The sequence below is a fragment of the Rousettus aegyptiacus genome, unplaced genomic scaffold (genome assembly GCF_014176215.1).
Source record: "Rousettus aegyptiacus isolate mRouAeg1 unplaced genomic scaffold, mRouAeg1.p scaffold_m13_p_16, whole genome shotgun sequence".
NCBI classification, from domain to species: domain Eukaryota; kingdom Metazoa; phylum Chordata; class Mammalia; order Chiroptera; family Pteropodidae; genus Rousettus; species Rousettus aegyptiacus.
The window spans coordinates 41,451,739-41,472,148 of NW_023416291.1; the positions used below are offsets into that span (position 1 = coordinate 41,451,739).

The following is a 20,410-nucleotide window of genomic DNA, read 5'->3' on the forward strand; positions in this document are numbered from 1 at the left end:
CCATGTGAGCCGCCTCTTCCCTCCTCACCGGTAGACCAACCCCAGACTCAGGATTGGGACAACTGGTGTTGCCTTTCACATATTGACGACGTCCCTTCTTCTCCCAGGTCCTGGAGTGTGTTCCTCCAGCCTCCCATCTCCCCCAGTAGCCCTCCTCCCTCCTTGGGGCCTTGCTGGCTGGGGAAGTTCTTTCTGGTGTCTGACCTGAATCCTCACCTCCACTCCCTGATGCTTCTGGCACCTGTGGCCACCCATGTCCGTGTCTGTCTGTGTATCTGTCTTTGGGAGGGGGATCAGGTGCACATGTGTGAACCCACGTGGATGTACCCTCACTTGGACCCCTCTCTGCCCCATGACCAGGGTTTGGAGGACAGACATCCCGGGCAGCAGCTTGGGGGTCGGGAAAAGGTATGAGGCTAGAAGGGAGGCTAAGAGGAGGGCGCGGGTGCCCTCTGCCCCACAGGGGCTGCCTCAGGAGCTAACCAGCCCTCCTATGACCACACCTTATCACTCTGAGTCCCCAGAGTGACTGGTTCCCTACTGTCAAGGCACTGCCCCCAGGGGGTGTGATGACGGGAGAGGGACCGGTGTGGGCTGACTGGCCCTCCCCACTCTCCCCAGGTACCACGATAAGCAGGAAGTGACCAGCAACTTCCTGGGGGCCATGTGGCTAATCTCCATCACCTTCCTCTCCATCGGCTACGGCGACATGGTGCCCCACACCTACTGCGGGAAGGGTGTGTGCCTGCTCACCGGCATCATGGTAAGGGCCAGGGCCCTTGCACACTCCCTGCCAACAGGAAACTTGCCCCATTACAAGTTTTACCACATCACAGTCCCTCCTCATGTCCACCAGCCCCTCTGTGGCCCTCCTGCTTACCTCTGATGTAATGCAGAATTTGCACCCTTGGGCTTCCTGGGGACGTCATCTCTTGGGGTCTTCCAGCCCTAGATATGCAGCCCCCTGCTGTGCTCGCCCAGCTAGATCTGACCGGAGTGTCACTGTGGCCCCTTTATTCTCCTCTGCCCACTTAATTCACAGCCTCTGGATCCAGGGCAAGAGGTTTAGTGCTTCCATGCCTCAGTTTCCCTGGCTATAACCAGCGTCCACTTCCCTTGCTTGTTTCAAGGATTGAGTCTGTTCATTTCTATGAAATGTCTAGACCCATGAATGTCTCAGACACTCACTTAATTCCCCAACCTTTCCTGATTTTGGGGGTGGTCTGAGCACCTCGCTGAGACCCCATAGTTTGAAGTTTGTCTTGTGTGACTGAGTGGGCCCAGGCAACACCCCAGAAATCTCCCTCAGAGATTTCTCAAATTTGTCACAGATAAGGGCAACCTTTAGACATCTGATGCCTTCCCCTTCCCCTGATTCCACCATCAGGTTCCCTTCCTCCAAAAACTTCTTTCTCCTCAAGCTTCTTTCATCTCCCCTACAAATGCTTTTCCACGTTTTAGATTATAAATTGTCCCGAGCACAGGGAATTCCTCTCCCTACCCCCTAGTTAATAACATGCTCATCTATGAAAAATCAGTAAATGCTAATAGGCCATCAGATTCCACACCAGGGTCCACTGCAGGCCACTCCCTTGAGTGTTTCCTTCCTTTTTTTCAGCACAGAGAGAAGCGTTTGTTTTTGCAAAAACATGACACTATCTCCACAGTCCCTTTCCTCTGAGGAGGGAGGGGCTGGTTTGCAGGGGCTCAGCCCCCTTTACCGCATGTGGACTATCCCCAGCTGTCACCATCCCTCAAAGCCTAAAGCCCAGTTGCTCTGTCTCTCTTCGCCTCTCATCCCCTCCCATTTGGACACAGCTGGGATCCATGTCCTCCTGCCCTCACCAAGGCCACCCTTTTCCTGGCCCAGCCGAACACTGCCCTTCTCTTGTGAAATAGCATCACGCATATTTGCTTCTGTTATTTTGTGACAGTGAAAGGGCAATAAAGAAAGATCAGCCACAGTCCCTTGCTCCCTCCCCCAGCAAAGGAACTTTACAAATCAACAACAACAACAACAACAACAACAAAAACTTAAGATAAGATGAGGGCTTTAAATCCAGAAAATCTTCAGTGAAATGGAAAAGCTGTGTTTCCTTCTCTGGGACTCAGCTCCTTCCAGAAAATCAGTTCTGTGTCCAGCCTGCAGCTCACTCCCTACCCTTGCCCCCCGCATATGCATGCACAGTCATGCTTGGATCCCTTTAGCTGCTCTGTTAGCCCTCTATTCCATCTGTGCCCAAGTGTGTTCCCTCCCGGTCACTGCCCCATGGACTCGCCCCGTTCCACTGTTACACCAACCATGTGTTTCACCATTCTTGAACTTCAAGGCATTTCAGCATGGCCTCCTCTGAGCTTGGTATTTTTTTGCTTAGCATTTTTCTCTCAACACAGCATTCATACTGTTGTGTGGAGCTGTCGTCCATTCTTTTTTCTCTGCTGCATAGTATTCCACAGACAGGCTCCCAGCATGCTGCTTTGCCCCTAATTGCCAGGGCTTTTCCCACGAAGGGGCTCCTGGGTGCTCCCAAGATCTTCGTTCTGGCCAGGAACCCTCAACTTTGTGCCCACCCTGCCAAGCTGGGCATGTTGGCTTCGAGACCCCACCAGGACAGTCTGACAGTGTCCCTGGCCCTTTCCTATCCTTCCCCATAGATGTTTCCTTCTATCCCTAAGAAAAACTGAACTATTCCCCCTTCCCATTGACTCCCAGGGCCTGACCTCTGTCTCTTTCCATCCTGTACTCAGCAGCCACAGGAGGAAGTCGCAGGCAGGTGAGCCACCAGGGACAGCCTGCAGCATATGGGGAGACATCCTTTTGACCCCATCACTTGTCCCTGCCACCTGCCTCCTGGCCACTCCTGAGGCTGATGACACCTCCTGGGTATCCTAGGCTCCCTGATAAAACCTCCCCCTTTCCCGCTCCTGAGTCGCTTTTTGCTGCCCCCCACCCATACCCGTCTACCCTTCATTACCCCAGGGGGACTCACTCCTGCCCTCTTCCCCGGTGGCTCCCGAGAAGGCAAGTGAGTCTGCTCTGACTTCCTTCCCTAGTCCCTAGCTCGGGTCTGGCTGCCACTTAAGGTGTCCCAGGGAGGGTGGTCATACCCAGTAGGGAGACCACATGGGGAGGCACTCCTCCCCCGACTTTCCTGCCTCCTGAGACCTGCGCTTCTCCTCTTTCTCTCTGCAAATGCCCCACTGTGGGTAATCTGCCGGCTCTTCCCTCACATAGTCCTTATTACCTGCCAGCTGACTCTTGTTTCTGCTCAACTACCTGTCAGCCTGGTCTCTGTCCCCAACACGTAGACCTTGAAGCCATGACAGAGACGCTTCTAAATCCTCCCACCTTTGTGTTCATTGGCCCTGAATGTGCCTGCAGATCCTGCTGTTTCTGGTCCCTTTCTTATCTCTGAGCCTCAGTTTCCCCCTCTGCCCAATGGAGATAAGAGTAGTCCTACTTCTCTGAGTTGTTGGAATCAAATGAGCTAATCTGTGGGACACACTCCCCAGACGTTTGACGTATAAAACAAGTGGGGTCATAAGTCAGTAAACTAATTCTGTGCCAACACTGTGGGCTTGGAGAGTAAAGGCAAGGGTGGAACCAAGGCTTCCTGGAGGAGGGAGGATGTCCTGCTTGTGGCCTGGGACCCATATGAAGTGGGACACTGATGTGCCCTTCCCCTCCCCCCATGCAGGGGGCTGGCTGCACGGCGCTCGTGGTGGCCGTAGTGGCCCGGAAACTGGAGCTCACCAAAGCAGAGAAGCATGTGCACAACTTCATGATGGATACGCAGCTCACCAAGCGGGTAAGGATGCCAGCCCCCATCACAGTTACCCCCTCCCAGTAATCAAGGGCAGACCCTCCTCACCTTATTTCTGCACACACCAGGCACACTCATGTGTGTGCCAAGACTGAACTGGGCTCCATCACTTACGGGAACATCCATGAGCTGTGCACAGTGATGGGGCAGTGGCCACAGGTGGATACTGTGTGCCCAGTTACAGCCTAGCTGTGGGCTGCACAGTGAGAGGCAGGGATTCTGGGGCCGAGCAGCCGGATGCAACTTATAAGCTGTCTGATTTTGGCAGGTCAATGTCTCTGTGCCTCAGTTTCCCTATATGTAAAAGGGGGAACTCTTCTTTCTCTGGCTCCAGGTAAAAAATGCTGCCGCTAACGTTCTCAGGGAGACGTGGCTCATCTACAAACACACCAGGCTGGTGAAGAAGCCAGACCAAGCCCGGGTTCGGAAACACCAGCGTAAGTTCCTCCAAGCCATCCATCAGTAAGTCCAGCACCTTTCCCACTCATGTTTCTGTATCCGCCTGGCGCGGAGGCAGCCGTGACCCCCTGGGAGGAGGCCTTGGGCCGGGCCACACAGCGCAGCATGGCCTTGTCATGGCCCCTCCCATGCTGGTGGTCAGAAGCTTCTGTTGGGTGGGATGGTGGGATGGTCAGAGTTGGACACATGATGGACACACTCGTCCAAGGAAATCACCTTTGATAAGTCATGCAACCCACCCAACGTAAATGGCAGGGAGCATATTTTATTCTCTGGAATAGCCAAAATGATTTTACCCTTTAGACACTGAAGTAATTTCCTCTTTTGCTTTGGCTTCCAGGAAGCTCAGAATTAAATTTGTGGCCTGTTGCATAAGCTCATATGGGATAATTAGAAATTACTTAATTTCCTTTGTTGTCTTTTTGTCCTGTGGATTATTTAATCAAGTAGTTCTCATCCTTGGCTGCCCACTGGAGTCACCTGAGAAGCTTTAAAAAATCCCACAGGTGACACCCAACACCAGTTACAGTACAGTCTGGGATGCAGCCTAGGTTTAAATTTAAGTTCTTCAGATGAGTCCAGTGTGCAACCAGAGTTGGCCAACATTTTCTGTAAAAGGTCAGACAGTAAATATTTCAGGCTTTGTGGACCAGGTGGTCTCTGTCACAACTACTCTATTCTGCCGTCTTAGCAGGAAGGCAGTGAAGATGAATGGGTCTATATTCCAATGAAAACTTTATTTTCCAAAACATGTATCAGGCCATATCTGACCCACAGGCCATGATATGCCAATTACTATCCACTAGAAATATCCTGTGAGCCACATACATAATTTTAAATGTTCTAGTAGCCACATTTTTTTACAAAGCAAAAGGAGGCAAGTCAAATGTAATATGCTTATTTAGTAGACACAAAATATTATCATTGTAACTCGATTAACATAAACACAATTGACGAGGTATTTTGTACTAAATCTTTGAAGTCCGTCGTGTATTTTACACTTACAGCTCATTTTTATTCAGACCAGTCACATTTCAAGTGCTCACTGGTCACATCTAGGGCGTATGAGACAGCACCCTATCTAGAATTTAAACAGCTCCAAATCCTATGGGAATGAGGCACCCAAATATAAATTACAGTTGAGTCACATGGTACCTGATGTAAACTAGTAAAAACGTGTCTTTAGGCACTTTTTTTAGCATGAGTCATGAGTTCCCATCTCTCACATTGTGGGAAATTCCATTCACTATGGCTCCCTGCCTCAAGAGCCCCCAGGCCAGACTTGGGCTGATGGGTCAGAGAGTGAGATGAACAGTGTTAGGGTCTGAACTCATACAGTAGGAAGGTAACTGAGTCAGCCATGGAGCACAGAGCCGAGAGGCAGCACAAAGAACACCAGTGTGAGCAGCAGGGTAGGGCGGGTCGGCGAAGGGAGAGCCCGGGGTATGGCTGGGAGGCCAGAAGGTAGAGTGTGACCATTTACCAGGGAGAGCCCAGGCCATGGGAGAAGCAGCTCAGCCAGCTGGATTTTAATTTCATAATTGTTTAATAATTTTTGCCTCTTTTTATAAAGCAGCTTTATTAAGGTATAATCAACATAGAGTCAACTGCACCTATTTAAATTGTGCAGTTCGATCAGTGTTAAATACACACACATGAAATTATCATCACAGTGAAGCTTATGAACAAATTCATCACCCCAAAAGTTTCCTTGTTCCTCTTACCATCCTTGTATTTTAGCGGGAGTTTAATCCATTTACATTTATTGTGTTTGCTGTTATAACTGGCTGATTTCTGATAAGAGTCCTTACTTCCTAGGACTGCAGGGAGGTCTAAATGGGGTGATGTGCAGAAATGCCTGGCATAGTCCCTGGCACAGAACAAATGCTTGGTAACACATGGCACTCCCCGCCCTCCTTGTTCTCTGCCTCTGCTTTCACCATCACCTAAAAAGCAGGGAGATGAGCTGGTATCCCACTTACTCAACTTCACTGTGCTCAGGTGTTCGCCCTACCTCCTGACGACACCTTGAGACTCTTGAGAACAGGGAACTCTCCTTGTTAACCCTTCCACAGTTTTCAACTTACTACTGGGTCCCAATCTGGTGTCTGCCACCTGCTTAACTGTGGGGCCTGGGCAAGTGACTATGCTATTCCCAGTTTCATTTTATTATCCGTAAAGTGGAGATGATGGCAATGTACCTCTTCCCTGGGAATGGGGTGTGTATCGAACACAGTTGGGGTGACCAGATGACTCACTTGCACCTGAGCATCACACAGTATTTCTAAATTTTGGAAGTGGCGTTGTTATTGTGACCCTCGATATGGTCATTTTGTAATTCCACAAGCATTTCCTGCACCAGCGGTGTGCCAGGCATGGGGGACACAGACATGGCCCCGCCCTGGACCTTGCTCCATGGCTTGTTCCAGAAGGTTCTTTGGGGGGAGTAAGAGTGTGGGAATTGAGAAGAGGCAGGGGAAAAGGTACCTTTGTGAGTTATCTGTGTCCATTTGTTCTGTGGTAGGACTGTCTCACTCACTCTTAGATCTCCCTGCCCCCCCCCCAAAAGAAAAATAGTAGCCCCGTTGGAACAGCTGATGAAATTAAGCAAGTTTAAACCAGGGCCTGAGGGTGGGTGGGATTTGGGTAGGAAACTGAGAAGTGGGCAGGCGTAGCAGAGTGCTCGGAGCTGGGGCAAAGGCAGGGAGGCGGGAATGAGGGTGCCCTGCAGGCATGAGGCAGCCATGGCCTGTCCTTGAGCTGGAAAGGCACATTGTGGGAGCATTGTATGCACACCAGGGGAAGGGAAGAAACGGCCTTGGGAAAGATGGATTGGGGAACACAGCCTGAGTTGGGTGAGTGTATGCATTTCCTAGGACTGCTATAACAAAGTACCTCGAAGTGGGTGGTTTAAAACAACAGAATTTATGATCACTGTCTAGGAGGCTAGCTCACCAAAATCAAGGCGTTGGTAGGGCCGTGCTCCCTCTGAAGGTGCTCGGGGCGGGTCTGCTCCAGGCCTCTCTCTTAGTTTCTGGCAGCCTCAGGGGTTCCTTGGCTTCTAGATGAGCATTGTAATTCTCTGTTTTCGTATGGCGTTCTCCCTGTGTCCTCCCTCTGCATATCTGTGTCCAAATTTTACCCTTTTGATAAGGACACTAGTCATATTGGATTAGGGTCCATTCCAATGACTCATCGTTTTAATTAATTAATTAATTATTAATTTTTTTATGGTGGCATTGGTTAATGAAATCCAGTAAGTTTCAGCTGTACACTTTAACAGTAAGGCCTATATATGTTTACACTGTGTGTTCACCTCCCATGGTTAGATTTCTTTCTGTCACCATGATTCCCTTTACTCTGTCTACCTCCCCACTACCTCCACCCCCTAGCCTCTACCAATGACTCATCTTAACCTGGTTAAATCTGCAAAGACCCTATTTCTACATAAGGTCACATTCTGAAGTCCTAGGGGTTAGGTTCAATATATCTTTTGTGGGAGACACAGTTCAATGCATATAACAGGAAGGTTCCTGAGAAGCCCAGGGAAGGTATGTCAAGGCCCTTCAGCAGGCCCTTGGGACTGGGGCTGGCTGGGGACTGGGTCCTCTCGGGGACTTTGGCAATACCCAGCATGGTGCACCCCAAGGGGCCTCCCCGAGCATCCATCATATGTGGGCACACACAGGTTTAGTTTGGACCAGTGAGAGAGAGAGAGTCCTACTGAGAACCATTTCTGTGGGCCAGTTTAGCTATAGAAGGCATGGAGAGGAAGGGCGAGGACACATACTGGCCATTTCCCCACCCTCTTGGTCAGCTATCTGGAGACTAAGAACATGGAGGCTGAGGAGCAGACACAGTCCAAATCCTTCCAGGGTGCTGGTAGGCGATGGCTTTGCCCTTCTGAGCCTCATTTTCCCACTCGGGAAACATCATGGGCATAGTTTGCTGGACTAAATGTCACCTCTGGGGCCAGATGTCCAGCACAGGTTAGCAGACGGTGGGCTGGCAGGGTGCAGGCAATTGCATTTGTCTTGGCTCGAGCTGGATGGTAGACACTGATGGAGGGAGGGGGCAGAGAACAGACGCATCCCTGAGGGGCCGGCACTGCCCTTGCAGAGGCCAGGCCCCTCCCTAGAAGCATGGGCAGCAGTCCCTCAGCTGTCCAGGGCCCGCAGCTCAGCCCTGGGGTCCTGCACGCAGGAGAAGGGCAGGGCTGGGCATGAGCTGCTCAGCAGCACTGAGATTAAAATTGCTATGTGATTTCTCTCTGCTCCGCCGGGTCCTGCCAGAGCTCAGAAGTAAGTCTCTCCCTGGGGGTCAGGGGTGCATGGTGGTCATGGGACAGGGCAAACACCTGGAGCAGCTGGTGGTGGTGGACAGGGCTTGTGTCCACTCTGCAGGCCAGTGCAGGCTTCACCTGGGCCTGGGAATTCAAGCTTCTGAGACATCCTGTGTGGCTGAGCCAGTCCCCAGGCCCTGCTATTTCGTGCATGTGGGGAGGGAATGGATTACAGGGGGTCTGACCCCAACTTCTGCCTCATACTCCCCCTGCATGTCCCACATGGTAACCCTGGGTGGGGCAGGTGCATGAAGGATCCCCCCCAATGCAGCCATCACCCAACCCCACCCACGCACCTGTCCCCAGGCTCCGGAGTGTGAAGATTGAGCAGGGGAAGCTGAATGATCAGGCCAACACGCTTGCTGACCTGGCCAAGGTGAGCAGGGAGGGTCCAGGTGGGGAGGCTCCTCAGACCAACAGGGACTGGTAGAGTGCCCAGGGGAGAAAGGGGGGACATTCAGTAAAGACAGGGCCCAACTCCTGCTGAGGGAGTGGCAGCACTAGCACCTACAGGGCAGGCAGGTGACATAAGCAAGGGATGCAGGGTAGGCAGGCCAAGCCACCAGGGAATACCAGCCCTGTCTGCAAGGGTCCACTGTGACCAGAGGCTCTGGGAATCAATGTCTGTGTAGAAACACTACTTTTAATATTGGCAGAGATTTTGTTTGTAAAAAATCAGTATCTAAGAAAATAGCTTTAATAAAAATATATAATTAGTGGGAAAAATTGGTGATGTGGTAATTTTGGTATGGATATAAATTCAAATTATAACATCAGCAGAAAGCTAATTAGTATAGCAATTAAACACCTTTCAGGAAATTAAAGCTCTTGATTGCACGAGTTCTGTAAGATCAGTTTGTGCTATAAATGGATCTATTGGTTGGTTCTAATATCAAGTCCTACTCTTTCCGTTTTTTGTTCATCAATTAAAACAGCGGTCCTCAACATTTTTGGCACCAGGGACCAATGCTCCTATGAGAATCTAATGCCTGATGATCTGAGGTGGAGCTGAGGTGGTGATGCCAGCACTGGGGAGCGGCTGCAAATACAGATGAAGCTTCACTTGCTCCCTTGCCAGCCGCTCACCTCCTGCTATGTGGCCTGGTTCTTAATAGGCCACAGACCAGTACAGATCCACAGCCCGGGGGTTGGGGACCCCTGCATTAAAAGATGTGGCTCCTGATCCAATACCTTTAGTTAGGTGAGCTCTTAGAATGTTTTCACACTATTCTGAATTTGCTCCTGACCAATGATGTGCATTTCACAGAGTTCATGTGTGAGCTTCGCTTATTGTCCCCATCCTCTAATCCATTAATTAGTCTGAGGCTAATTTAATATTATCTTTAGAAGATGTTAAGTCCTACCCTATTTTACTTCTTACACCCAGCTCATTTTGGATTCACTCTCCTCCTCATTATTAAGAGATTGCAAAATAATTTAATATTAACCTATTTAATTTGGAAGAGAATAGTATAGAGAAAAAAAATAATTCAAATGGTAGTTGAAAGAACTTAACCCTAAGAACTTATAGAAATCATAGGTCAACTAATTTGATGCTATATGAGATTATAGCCAAAAATATAAAATACCTTAGAAAAACTCAGGTACTAGGAATTATAATTTGAATTTTCCATATCACACTTTGTTAACATAAATGATTGAAATTTGAATTTTTAAGTTATTTTAAATCTTGTAATCACGGCGGTATACTCTCAAAATACATTTCACAAAAGCTTCGAAAGTCTTTTAGATGGGATTGTATGGGTTTCTAATTTTTTTTTAATTAAACGAGGTTAAAATGTTTTCCAATCTTAAATTTTCATACTTTCCTTTCCTGGGTTGCTGATTTAATTTGTATCTCTCTGACAAAAATAAAATGTATATCCTACGTTTAAAATATATATATATATTTTAACTCAGGGCCAAAATGAACCATCTCAGGGCCGAATGCCTCCAGATGTTATGCTTTTGCCCTGGGGACTGTGGTTCTGTGAGGCAGGTCGGGGTGAAGGTCAGTGGCCCTAAGAGGTGTCTCAAGGTGCTTGCACGCCCCTCCCCTTCAGCGGGGTCAGCCTACTAGTTACAGAAGGAAAGTGGGGCACGGCAGAGGAAAGGCGTAGAGGCTGGAAAGGAGGGATTGCGAGTACTGAAATAGGCGCCTCATCCTGTCTCTCTCCCACGGAGCAAGAGGTCGGGGGTATTTTCCCCCCTCAGCTGCACTGTCCCTTCGATCCAGCCCTCGGAAGCCTGGGATCGGTGGTGAGCTGCGGTCTGTGTGGGGGTCTGGTCCCGCAGACTTGGGATTAGACTCGGTATGATGTTTTAGCGCCACCTGGTGGCAAGAGTAGCATCTGCACCGACAGCTGTTTCTGCATGGCGGGCCTCCCCCTCCAGCTCTGGGTCCCATTAGGACAGTGTAGAACCAGCCCCTGCTGGCTGTGTTGTGGGGAGCAGCGAGGTGATGGGGACGCCCCCTCGTCTACCATAACAGTAATTGTTATGGCCGTCGTGTTCTATGATTGGGTCATATCCTTGGGTAGTCACCTCTCCCTCCAGACCCCTTGTACCATCCCTAGTCTAATGTGCCACATGGCCAGTTAAATCCCTTAGGACAGCTCTGACCACAGCCATCTGGCCCTAGGACCTCCCTCGGCCCTTCTCAGGTCTGCTGGCCCAAGCCTGGCATTCAAGACCTGTCAATCCCCTCACCTAGTCGCACCATTCCCTGGGGTCCAACAGGAGAACCTGCAGGGTTGGGGATGTCCTCAGAGTCACAGCCATCTCTCTGTGTGTCTGTCCCTCCCTGTCTAACTTGGCCTCTTCTCTCTCCCACCTCTTTGTCTTGGGCAGACACAGAATGCCATGTACGACCTCATGTCGGAGTTGCACGCCCAGCACGAGGACCTTGAGGCCCGCCTGGCTGCTCTTGAAAGCCGCCTGGATTCACTGGGGACCTCCCTGCAGGCCTTGCCTGGCCTCATTGCCCAAGCCATACACCCACTGCACCCCCCACCCCTGCCTCCATGGCCTGGCCCCCCGGACTGGGCAACCCAGAACCCCCCATGCCAGTGGCCACCCGTGACCCCTTCAGATTGCGGGTGATGGCCCTGCACACCACCGGACCCCACAGTCTTGGCCATTGTGTGGCCAGAACCAACATGCCATCTAGGAAGTCCTGTCCAATGGCACCTCTTGGAGTTCAAGGAGCCAGAGCTGAGTTGGGCAGAGTGGCCGGGGACCCGCCCCACCCAGACTGTCTGGGCAGAGGGCAGAGCTGGACCGCAGACAAGGGCAGGGGTGACTGCTGCCCACTGCCTCCCTAGTTGGAGCTGGAGGAGCCTGGAGCTTCCTCTGGTTCCCTGGCCCCCTGACTCTCCCCAGGCCCCTGGTGGGCTCGGAACAACAGGGAGAGGGGTCCTTGCCAGTTCTGAATAAAGCAGGACCTACCCAGTTGCTGCGTATTGTGTGTGGCGGGGGGACGCTCATAATTACAACCTGGGAGGTGGACATCCACCTCACGATCTCAGAATGAATGTGGAGGTCAAGGTGAGCCTGTCTCCATCACTTTCCTAGCTTGGGAGTCTGCTGGGTGTGGCCCGATCCCAGCCCAGGAGGCAGTGGATAATCAGACATCCTTCCCTTTGACCAGCTGACTTTGCTGACACACCCACTGTAGGCCAGGTGCCAGTGGGGCATGGTCCAATGGGTAAGGAGGGACATTCAGTGTTCATTGGACATGTATTAAGCACCTACTGTGTACAGGGAATATAATGTAAATTTTACACCTGTCACCAGAAACTGACCAGGGTAAGATGGGGAAACTGAGGATCAGAAATGTGAAGCCACCTGCCTGGGAGCTATAGAGTGAGGAGGGGTGAGCCAGGACTCAAACTTGGGAGCCCATAGGCCACAGTGAAGAACCTGGACTAGGTGGAGGGCACTCCATGGAGGTGGGGGGGCTGGTATGAGTTGGGGAGGGTGTGGTGCGATCCTGGGGTTAAAGTGGCCCCTCTGGGGTGAGCTAGAGAGGAAGGTTCTGGACACAAGTAGAATCACACAAGTCCCTCCAGTCCTTGGGCTTGGGGTGCTAGGGTTGGGTAGGGGTGGCAGGCACTTGGCAGATCCTCGGCCTTGAGCAGGGTAGGGAGGAGGGCCTGGCCCTAGAGGAGACTCAGTAGAGAGCTCAGTCCCTGGTAGCCTCTAATAAGGCCACTGGCCACCCGGCTCCTGGAGATAGGTTGAGTGCAAGAGAGAGAAGGGTGTGGGGAGGTGCAGGTGGGCTGTGATCATACCTAGTTTTGAAACCTGGTTGCCTCTGGCAGCAGGGCATCTGTTTCCTGAGCTGTAAGATCTAGTGATGAGACTAGGGCACAAGGCTCACCCTTGGGTGCACCTAGTCTAATGGAGGAGCCACAGTAAACACATAGCAGCCACAAACAGCGAGCAGAGCCGTAAAGAAAGAAAGCCAGAGTTTTACTAGTGGACTCAGGAAGTGACATTTGGGCATGGGTTGGGGGTGGGTTGGAGAGTGGATCTGGGCAAGGGCTTTCCTTGCTACAGAACGGCCAGTGCAATGGCCAAGAGGCAAGACCTAAGCTTGGTGTGTTTGGGAAACAACCAGGAGGTGGCAGGGACAGGAGAAGATGGGAAGCTGGGGCAGCGCCTGGGGCCAAAGGTGCCAGTTGGGGGACACATGAGACCGCAAGGCGCAGCCCAGTGGCTGCCTCCGCTTTGCGCCAGCCACATCCGCCCCCGCCCGCCTGTGACTCATCAACACCGACCCTACGAAAACAGGGCCCGCCCCGCGCTGGGGGGTGGCAAAGTCAATAGCTCGGGCAAGAGGGCAGCACAACCCCCGAGGCCCAGACGCGTCACGGGGGGGCAGACGCCGAGGACCAGGAAGTCTGCTGAGCCCCGCGACGCCTGTACAAGTTCTCAGACGAGGGAGAAAGAGCGGGAGTGCCCGCGACGGCGAGGACAAGCGCCGAGACACGGGAAGCCCGCGGTGAGCGTGGTGGCCGCGCGGCCCGGCCGCGCTGTCCCCGCGGTGCACCCAGGCCCGCGCCATGCGCCCGGGCGGCGTGCGCACCTTCACACTGGAGCTGGCCCGGGGCCCTGGCGGCGCGTACCGCGGCGGGGAGCGACTGTGCGGCTGGGTACTGCTTGAGGTGGCGGCGCCGCTTCGGGTACGAGCGCTCAAGGTGGCGGCGCATGGTGAGGCGGCCACTCACTGGCTGGAGGGCAGAAGCGTGGGTGTCAACGCTGTGTCCAGCGACTTCACGGCCACTGAGACGTACCTGCGGCGACGGCAGCTGCTGCTTCGAGGTGAGCAGCTCACGCCCCGCCCCATAGCCAGGATCTTCCGGCGCCCTCTCCCCAGGTCTATGTGTCCCTCTCCTCAGGTCTGTGCACCTCTCCAGAGCGGGGAGCCTTTCAACGTACGGGCTATGCGATCTGGTGATCCTTCTTAAAAAATGGGGACCTCCTCCCCAGGGCCCCCCCCCAACGGGACATCCACCGACCTACACCCCCCCCCCCAAAAAAAAAAAACTCTCCCGGGAACCCCTCTCAGGGTCTGGGAACCTTCCCCACCCCCGACCCCGTGCGCCAAAGTCTGGACGCTCTTGATTTAGTCTTTGTGGTGGAGACCCCCTGTCTGGGGGAATCCCTGGGTAGAGATGGGGGATCTTCTCTGGACCCCAGGATACCCACCCTGAGCTCCAGGCCTGGCGTCCCTGATTCCCAAAGAAGGCCCCCTGTCTTGCTCTGCCAGTGCCCCCTCCCTCAGTTTACCTCACAGTGTTTGCAGGGGCAAGTTCTTTCCTGTGTTAGGGGTTCTAATGGCATTTGCAGGTGAGGAGGAGAGCCTGGGGTGGGGTCAGATTAGACTGGGAGTCTTAACTGCTGGGAACCTCAGTTCCCCACCCTCAGGAACAGAACAGGGGCCACAGAAAGAACTGCAGAGGATGTGGGCCTCTTTGGGCAGCCCTGGTCCGCTCTTCCCTTATACGCATCTACAAAATGTGCAGCAGGAGGCAACTCAGACCTGACCTTGCAGCCTTGTCCCAACAGCCGCCAAGTGCGAGAGACTCTTTCCTGAATAGCTGTGGAAACTGAGGCATAGCAGGCATGGGGCGTGGCAGGAAGGGGCCCCAGAGGCACTTCCCTAACCCCTGAGGCTCAAGGGAAATTGGGGCTGCTCTCACACTACAGTTCCCCCCACTCAATGGTGGCTTCCTTGACACCGAAAGGGTAAAACTTTCTAAGCTGCTATGTGACTCTGCCCATCTCTGGACCTCTGGGGATCCATCTATAAAACACACTGTTCATTAGGAGCTCCTCTTTCCCTCCAGGGTCACCTCAGCCTCCACCCCTTCTTGGCTTATGGCCTCCTGTCCTCTCTCTAGGCTCCGCTTGGCCTGGAGAGAAGGTCCCAACCCCTTACATCAGGTCTGGAGCCCCATCCTTCATGTAGCCCTCCAGTTCTGATCACTGAGTTGACAGCCTCTGTCCTTCCCTTTGAGATTGCTGTGACCCCTGTCATGGACTGACAGTGTCCAGTTATGGCTGTCTCTCACTTGGGGTGACTAGGCCTAGAGGCGACCCAGAGCGGTCTGAGATAGACTCAAAGGGATTGCCAAGGTAAGGGATGAGTTCAAGTAGCAGTGCATCTCGCCGCCACCAGAGGGCAAAGGCTCCCCGCAGATCGCGAGGAGGCAACTCCCGCCTTAGAAATGCCACCTATGGTCCTTTGGAGAAATTGAAGCCCAGAGAGAGGTAATCCCGCCCAGAGGGCACACCTCAGACCTGGACCTGGGAGTGCTTGGAGCTTCCCCAGCGCTCTGCTTTGTGAAAGGACCGGAGCTGGACGTGTCTGGAGCAGGCACAAGGGCTAGGGCTAGGGGTCAAGTAGTTTGCCAGGGCCTGAAGTTGGGAAAGGAACGTCAGGTGGTAGGAACAGCTTGGGCTAAAGCGCTTAGGCATTGCACAGAAGGGTAAACTGAGGCCAGGGCGACCTAAGCTCAGAGCAACCCGATTGAGCCAGGCGGTTCCACACTCCTCCAGCTCAGTCAGGCTGGACATGCCCTGAGTCACGTCCGCAAGTGGTGGCCTGTCGATGATTAAACCCAGGGACGGAATGGTCCTTCATGGGTGACCTCAGGCTTAGGCCCCGCCTCCTGGCCTCAGTTTCTCCTCTTTATCCCCCGGATCCGCGAGAGACCGTCTCTGGGGCCCAGTGCTTCAGTTTCATTCCAGAGTTCACAAGGGAGTTGGACAGGGGGCCTGGAATCTGGGAGTCTGTTACCGGGCTCCACATCTGGGCGGAGCCACGCCTGGGTGGAGCCACACCTCTCTCCACACCATTGGTTTATCCTCTTATGGAGGCGAGGTCTGAGTCTTGCCCCGCCCCGCCCTACCATATAAAGGTGGCGCCGGCGCAGGCCACGAAGTTTCTGGCTCGGTCGGCGAGCGCGCTTGCGCGCGCCTAGTGGGTTCTTTGCGGCTGCTGTGTCCGCGCCTCTCACCGCTACGTCGGGGGTTCGAGGCCAGGGTCCGCTCGTGGCGTGTTCACGTTCCCGGCGCGATGTTGTTCGACAAGATGAAGGCGTTCGTGGTACAGCTGGACGGCGCGAGCGCGGGCGCGGATCCGGTGTTTAGTGGTGGCCAGGTCGTGGCAGGCCGGGTGCTGCTGGAGCTGGCAGGCTCGGCTCGCGTAGGCGCCCTGAGGCTGCGCGCGCGAGGCCGCGCCCACGTGCACTGGACGGAGTCGCGCAGCACCGGCTCCAGCACCGCGTACACGCAGAGCTACAGCGAACGCGTGGAGGTCCTGAGCCACAGTGCCACGTTTCTCGCGCCAGGTACGGCCGGTGACCCCTGCGCAGCCCACGTGCTGCGCGCCTCGGGAACCTCGCGCTGCCACTGAACCGCCCCTTTTTGCTCCTACCTGCAGACACTGGAGAGACGACTACGCTGCCTCCTGGGCGCCACGAGTTCCCATTCAGCTTCCAGCTACCTCCGTGAGTCATCGGGGGTACTGGATTGTGGGGGAGTCCGTTTCAAGTGTGCGGCTTCACTCCTTGGTATCTGGGAACCTCTGATCCCTAAGACTGTACCCTGGGAAACCCTCAGGAGTGTCTCTGTGTCTCTCAAACCCTCTAAGTCTTTGGGAATCCCCAACCTGTGAGTCTCTGTATCTCGGTCTCTGAAACCCCTTCCTTCCATCCCCAGAACCCTGGTGACCTCATTCGAAGGTAAACACGGCAGTGTCCGATACTGCATCAAGGCCACCCTGCACCGGCCCTGGGTCCCTGCCCGCCGGGCAAGGAAGGTGTTTACTGTTATTGAGCCTGTGGATATCAACACACCTGCCCTGCTGGTGAGTGGCTGGCTGCCCCGAGAGGTGGGATGGGGCCTGGCTGGCTGCTGGGTGACCCCAACTGGCCCCTCAGTCCCTTCACAAAGTGGAGGTTACTGCTGGGCCCTGGCAGGGAGAGACATGGGAACATCTATAAAGTTCAGTGGAGACAGTGCAAATCCTAGCTGTACCAGTTTGCTCTGTGGCTTGGAGCAAGTGTCTCATTCTCTCTGAGCCTCAGATGGCTTGTCTATAATAGGGCAGAACCAGGGCTTGCAATAATGGCTTATTGAGCACTGATTACATACTAAGCACTTGGCTTGTTCATTTCATTTTTTAGCTTAGTGAGATGGATCATATTTCTGGATCTATTTTACTGATAGTTCTGAGATTGTTAAAAAGAAACCAGGAAACTAGGCCCTGTCTCTAAGTCCTCCCTCAGCTGGGGTTGGTTCGGAAGCTCAAGCTGCACAGGGTCTGTGGTTTGCACAAAGTGACCCATTTATGTCCCTTTCCTGTCAGGCCCCTCAAGCAGGAGCTCGGGAGAAAGTCGCCCGATCCTGGTACAGTAACCATGGCCTCGTCTCCCTCTCGGCCAAGATCGACCGCAAGGGGTACACACCAGGTAGCAGGCGAGAGTGGCCTGATCGGGAAGAGGGCCAGTGACAGGAACACAGGTGGGGAAATTGAGTCCCTGCCACTTCCTGTCATAGGTGAGGTAATCCCTGTCTTCGCTGAGATCGACAACGGATCCACGCGCCCGGTACTGCCGCGGGCGGCCGTAGTCCAGACGCAGACCTTCATGGCACGAGGCGCCCGCAAGCAGAAGCGAGCAGTGGTGGCCAGTCTCTCCGGGGAGCCTGTAGGCCCCGGGCGGCACGCACTGTGGCAGGGCCGGGCACTTCGGATCCCCCCTGTGGGCCCTTCCATCTTGCACTGCCGTGTGCTGCATGTGGACTACGCTCTCAAGGTGGAGTACTATAGGAGATTGTGGGGGGTTGCATCTGCTCTGTCCCTAGACAGAGTCCTCCCTAGGCTGGAGCTGGGGCCTCCCAGCACAGGAAGGGCCTCCTTCTTTAGAAGGCAGGTGTGGCGAGGCTGCCTGGGCATCCTGCATTGTGGCTTCTTCCTCCAGGTCTTCGTGGACATCCCGGGCACATCCAAGCTGCTCTTGGAGCTGCCGCTGGTCATCGGCACTGTTCCCCTGCACCCTTTCGGCAGCCGCTCGTCCAGTGTGGGCAGCCATGCCAGCTTTCTACTGGACTGGGGGCTGGGGGCCCTGCCAGAGCAGCCAGAGGGTGAGCACTCTGTCGTCCTGGCAGGGGAGGGGTGCTGGGCAGAAGCGGTGCCAGGCTGACTCCACCTCCCCAGCCTCAACACTCCCATCTGTAATAGTAAATAGTAACAATCATGTTGGTGACCACGGGTTCCCCCAGAATCCCAGGCTGGGAGCACACAGCCTGGCAGCCCAGAACTGGCACGAACAGGCTCCTGGCCATTGTTCCCAGTTCTGGGGCTCCCTCCTGACCAGCCTCACCCCCTTGGCTCTCACTTCCAGCCCCTCCTGAGTACTCAGAGGTAGTAGATGTGGCAGCAGTGAGGCAGAGCCCCTTCCCATCACCTCAGGATTTCGACATGAGCCTCGAAGGCCCCTTCTTTGCCTATATCCAGGAGTTCCGCTACCGCCCACCACCCTTGTACTCTGAGGTGAGTTCGGAGGTCCAAGAAGCCCCCATGCCTCTCTGGGCCCTGGGAACCAAAATAAGGGTGGAAAACACAGGAATTTTAAATGATGAAACTTCCATGCATATGTTCAGGGCCCGAACCAGCCTTGATTCCAAGTCTGCTCCAGGGGTTCCACTTGGCTGACTGCACTGGAGACTAGCAGGGTGGAAACTTGCAGAGCCTCTAGTCCACTCTGAGGCTTGATGGGTTCTTTTCCCTCAGGAGGATCCAAACCCCACCTCGGAGGCTATGAGGCCACGCTGCATGACCTGCTGAGTGGAAGTGGATACCTTGAGGGACAAGATTGCTCATAAACTTCCAGCCACTGTGGATATGGGGAGTGGCTGGATCAAGAGCAGACCAGCCCGACTGCACTGAAGTTGGGGAAACCAAGTCTTGGAACGGGGCAGGGCTGTTCTGACATCACACCGGACAGAAGAAGAACCAGTCTGGGATCTGACTTACCTGGACTGGGCCTTGTAAGGCATCAGATGTCTGGTGCAGGATCTGAGAGACTGTTCAAGCTGTCTGTGCTGGCAGGGGCTTTCGGTCTGAAGAGACACAGCCAGACATAAATACTTCCAGTCTTATGGGACCAGAGGAAGGGACTCAAGGCTGAGAGAATCCAGAGAGGAAGCAGAGAAGGCTTCCTAGAGGAAAGGGCATTTTAGCTGAGGCTTTGGTGTATGAATAGGAGCTTAGCAGGCAGGCAAGCAAGAGGGAAGAGAAATCGGAGAATGTGAGAGCTGAGCGATGGTTGGAGACTGCCCCATTCATCTTAGAAATGGGGCTCAGAGGGCAAGTGACTCAGTCGAGGTAACATTGCAAGATCTTACAGATGAGAGGGCCCAGGAATGGGGCAGTTGGGGAAGAAGGTCATGGGTCCTGTGGGCTGCAGGGGCAGTAGCTCTAATCTTTGAAGCCTCTGAAAGCCAGAGATTCCTGCCCCTGGCTTGAAGTTCCTAGGGGCTCCTCCAGGTACTCCAGACACAGAGCTACCTGGGTGCTATATGGCCTAGGTTCAGAGGGGAACAGACAAAGCCAGTTACGTGACTTGCAAATGAAATCCTTGTTCAAGGATTATTAAGAATTTTAAGATAGTGACAGCAGAGCATTCAACCAGGCCTTGGGGACAGAGGGCATCCTGGGGTGACACAGCAGGGCCAGTATGTTTCTATGTTTCTGGAGACCCCTGTGTCCTGGAGGGACAAAGTAGAAAAGGGCAGCTGGACAAGCTTCCAGTTGCAGAGTCCCAGCTTGGGACTCAGCATTTCTAATAAGCCTTAAATTGTTGTCTTTTGTATAATTATTATTTTTTTAAATAAAAGTATGGAGAAAGAGACTGGGCTTAATTGGTTTATCTTCTTCCAGCTGCTGAAGAAGCTGGGGTGGCCTTGAGTGCCATCCTAGGTCAGGATCTTGGATTGAATTCCAGGCTGACGAGGGGTAAAGGGCCTATCGTACAGGAGGAGAAACTGAGGCTTGGAGACACGAAACGAAGCTGAGCTCGGGTTAGAGCCAAACCCCACACCCCACACCTCTCTCCTGGTGCAGTTACATGGCTGGCAGTGTGAAAGATGAAGGATAGACAGGTTTCCTCTGTCCTCAGCAGACGGAGAAGATGGGACTGGGCTGTGCAGGGGGTTTGGGGTACATAAGGGTACTGCCCGAGTCTGGAGTTTTTTTTTTTTTCTTGAGGTCCAA

General features: G+C 53.6%; 2 protein-coding genes across 14 annotated transcripts in view; both read left to right on the forward strand.

Annotated features, from left to right (window-relative positions):
* The window catches only part of KCNN1 (potassium calcium-activated channel subfamily N member 1), a 28,777-nt gene extending 16,702 nt beyond the window's left edge, over nucleotides 1-12,075 (forward strand). For 6 of the 11 annotated variants that reach the window (XM_016166753.2, XM_016166705.2, XM_016166743.2 and 3 more), the window contains 6 exons: nucleotides 622-763; nucleotides 3,699-3,809; nucleotides 4,159-4,286; nucleotides 8,576-8,584; nucleotides 8,932-9,001; nucleotides 11,476-12,075. In XM_016166753.2, the coding sequence (XP_016022239.1) occupies nucleotides 622-763; nucleotides 3,699-3,809; nucleotides 4,159-4,286; nucleotides 8,576-8,584; nucleotides 8,932-9,001; nucleotides 11,476-11,727 (712 nt within the window). In that variant the 3' untranslated portion in view covers nucleotides 11,728-12,075. Of the gene's footprint in view, nucleotides 1-621; nucleotides 764-3,698; nucleotides 3,810-4,158; nucleotides 4,287-8,575; nucleotides 8,585-8,931; nucleotides 9,002-11,475 lie in introns of those variants that run through there. The other 5 variants (XR_001599644.2, XR_004954948.1, XM_036233925.1 and 2 more) reach the window with 4 other exon arrangements.
* Nucleotides 12,076-13,428: 1,353 nt separating this feature from the next.
* On the forward strand, nucleotides 13,429-20,048 carry ARRDC2 (arrestin domain containing 2). 3 transcript variants are annotated; one of them, XM_016166670.2, is made up of 9 exons: nucleotides 13,429-13,950; nucleotides 16,053-16,484; nucleotides 16,577-16,643; nucleotides 16,855-17,002; nucleotides 17,504-17,606; nucleotides 17,695-17,951; nucleotides 18,117-18,279; nucleotides 18,540-18,688; nucleotides 18,929-20,048. In XM_016166670.2, exons 1-9 carry the CDS (start codon nucleotides 13,692-13,694, stop codon nucleotides 18,980-18,982), a joined length of 1,632 nt encoding a protein of 543 aa, XP_016022156.2. In that variant the 5' UTR covers nucleotides 13,429-13,691; the 3' UTR covers nucleotides 18,983-20,048. The 3 variants fall into 3 exon arrangements, with proteins under 3 accessions (XP_016022156.2, XP_016022172.2, XP_016022164.2); XM_016166678.2 differs by having other exon boundaries at nucleotides 13,706-13,950; nucleotides 16,172-16,484; XM_016166686.2 differs by lacking the exon at nucleotides 16,053-16,484 and having other exon boundaries at nucleotides 13,433-13,950.
* The last annotated feature ends 362 nt before the right edge of the window (nucleotides 20,049-20,410 follow it).

What these genes read in the sequence shown, in the direction of transcription:
- ARRDC2 (XM_016166670.2), top strand. Translation starts at nt 13,692, where the DNA reads ATGCGCCCGGGCGGCGTGCGCACCTTCACACTGGAGCTGGCCCGGGGC. An exon ending in TTCAGCTTCCAGCTACCTCC is followed by an intron (nt 16,644 to 16,854) that starts GTGAGTCATCGG and finishes TTCCATCCCCAG; the next exon opens with AACCCTGGTGACCTCATTCG. An exon ending in TCAACACACCTGCCCTGCTG is followed by an intron (nt 17,003 to 17,503) that starts GTGAGTGGCTGG and finishes CTTTCCTGTCAG; the next exon opens with GCCCCTCAAGCAGGAGCTCG.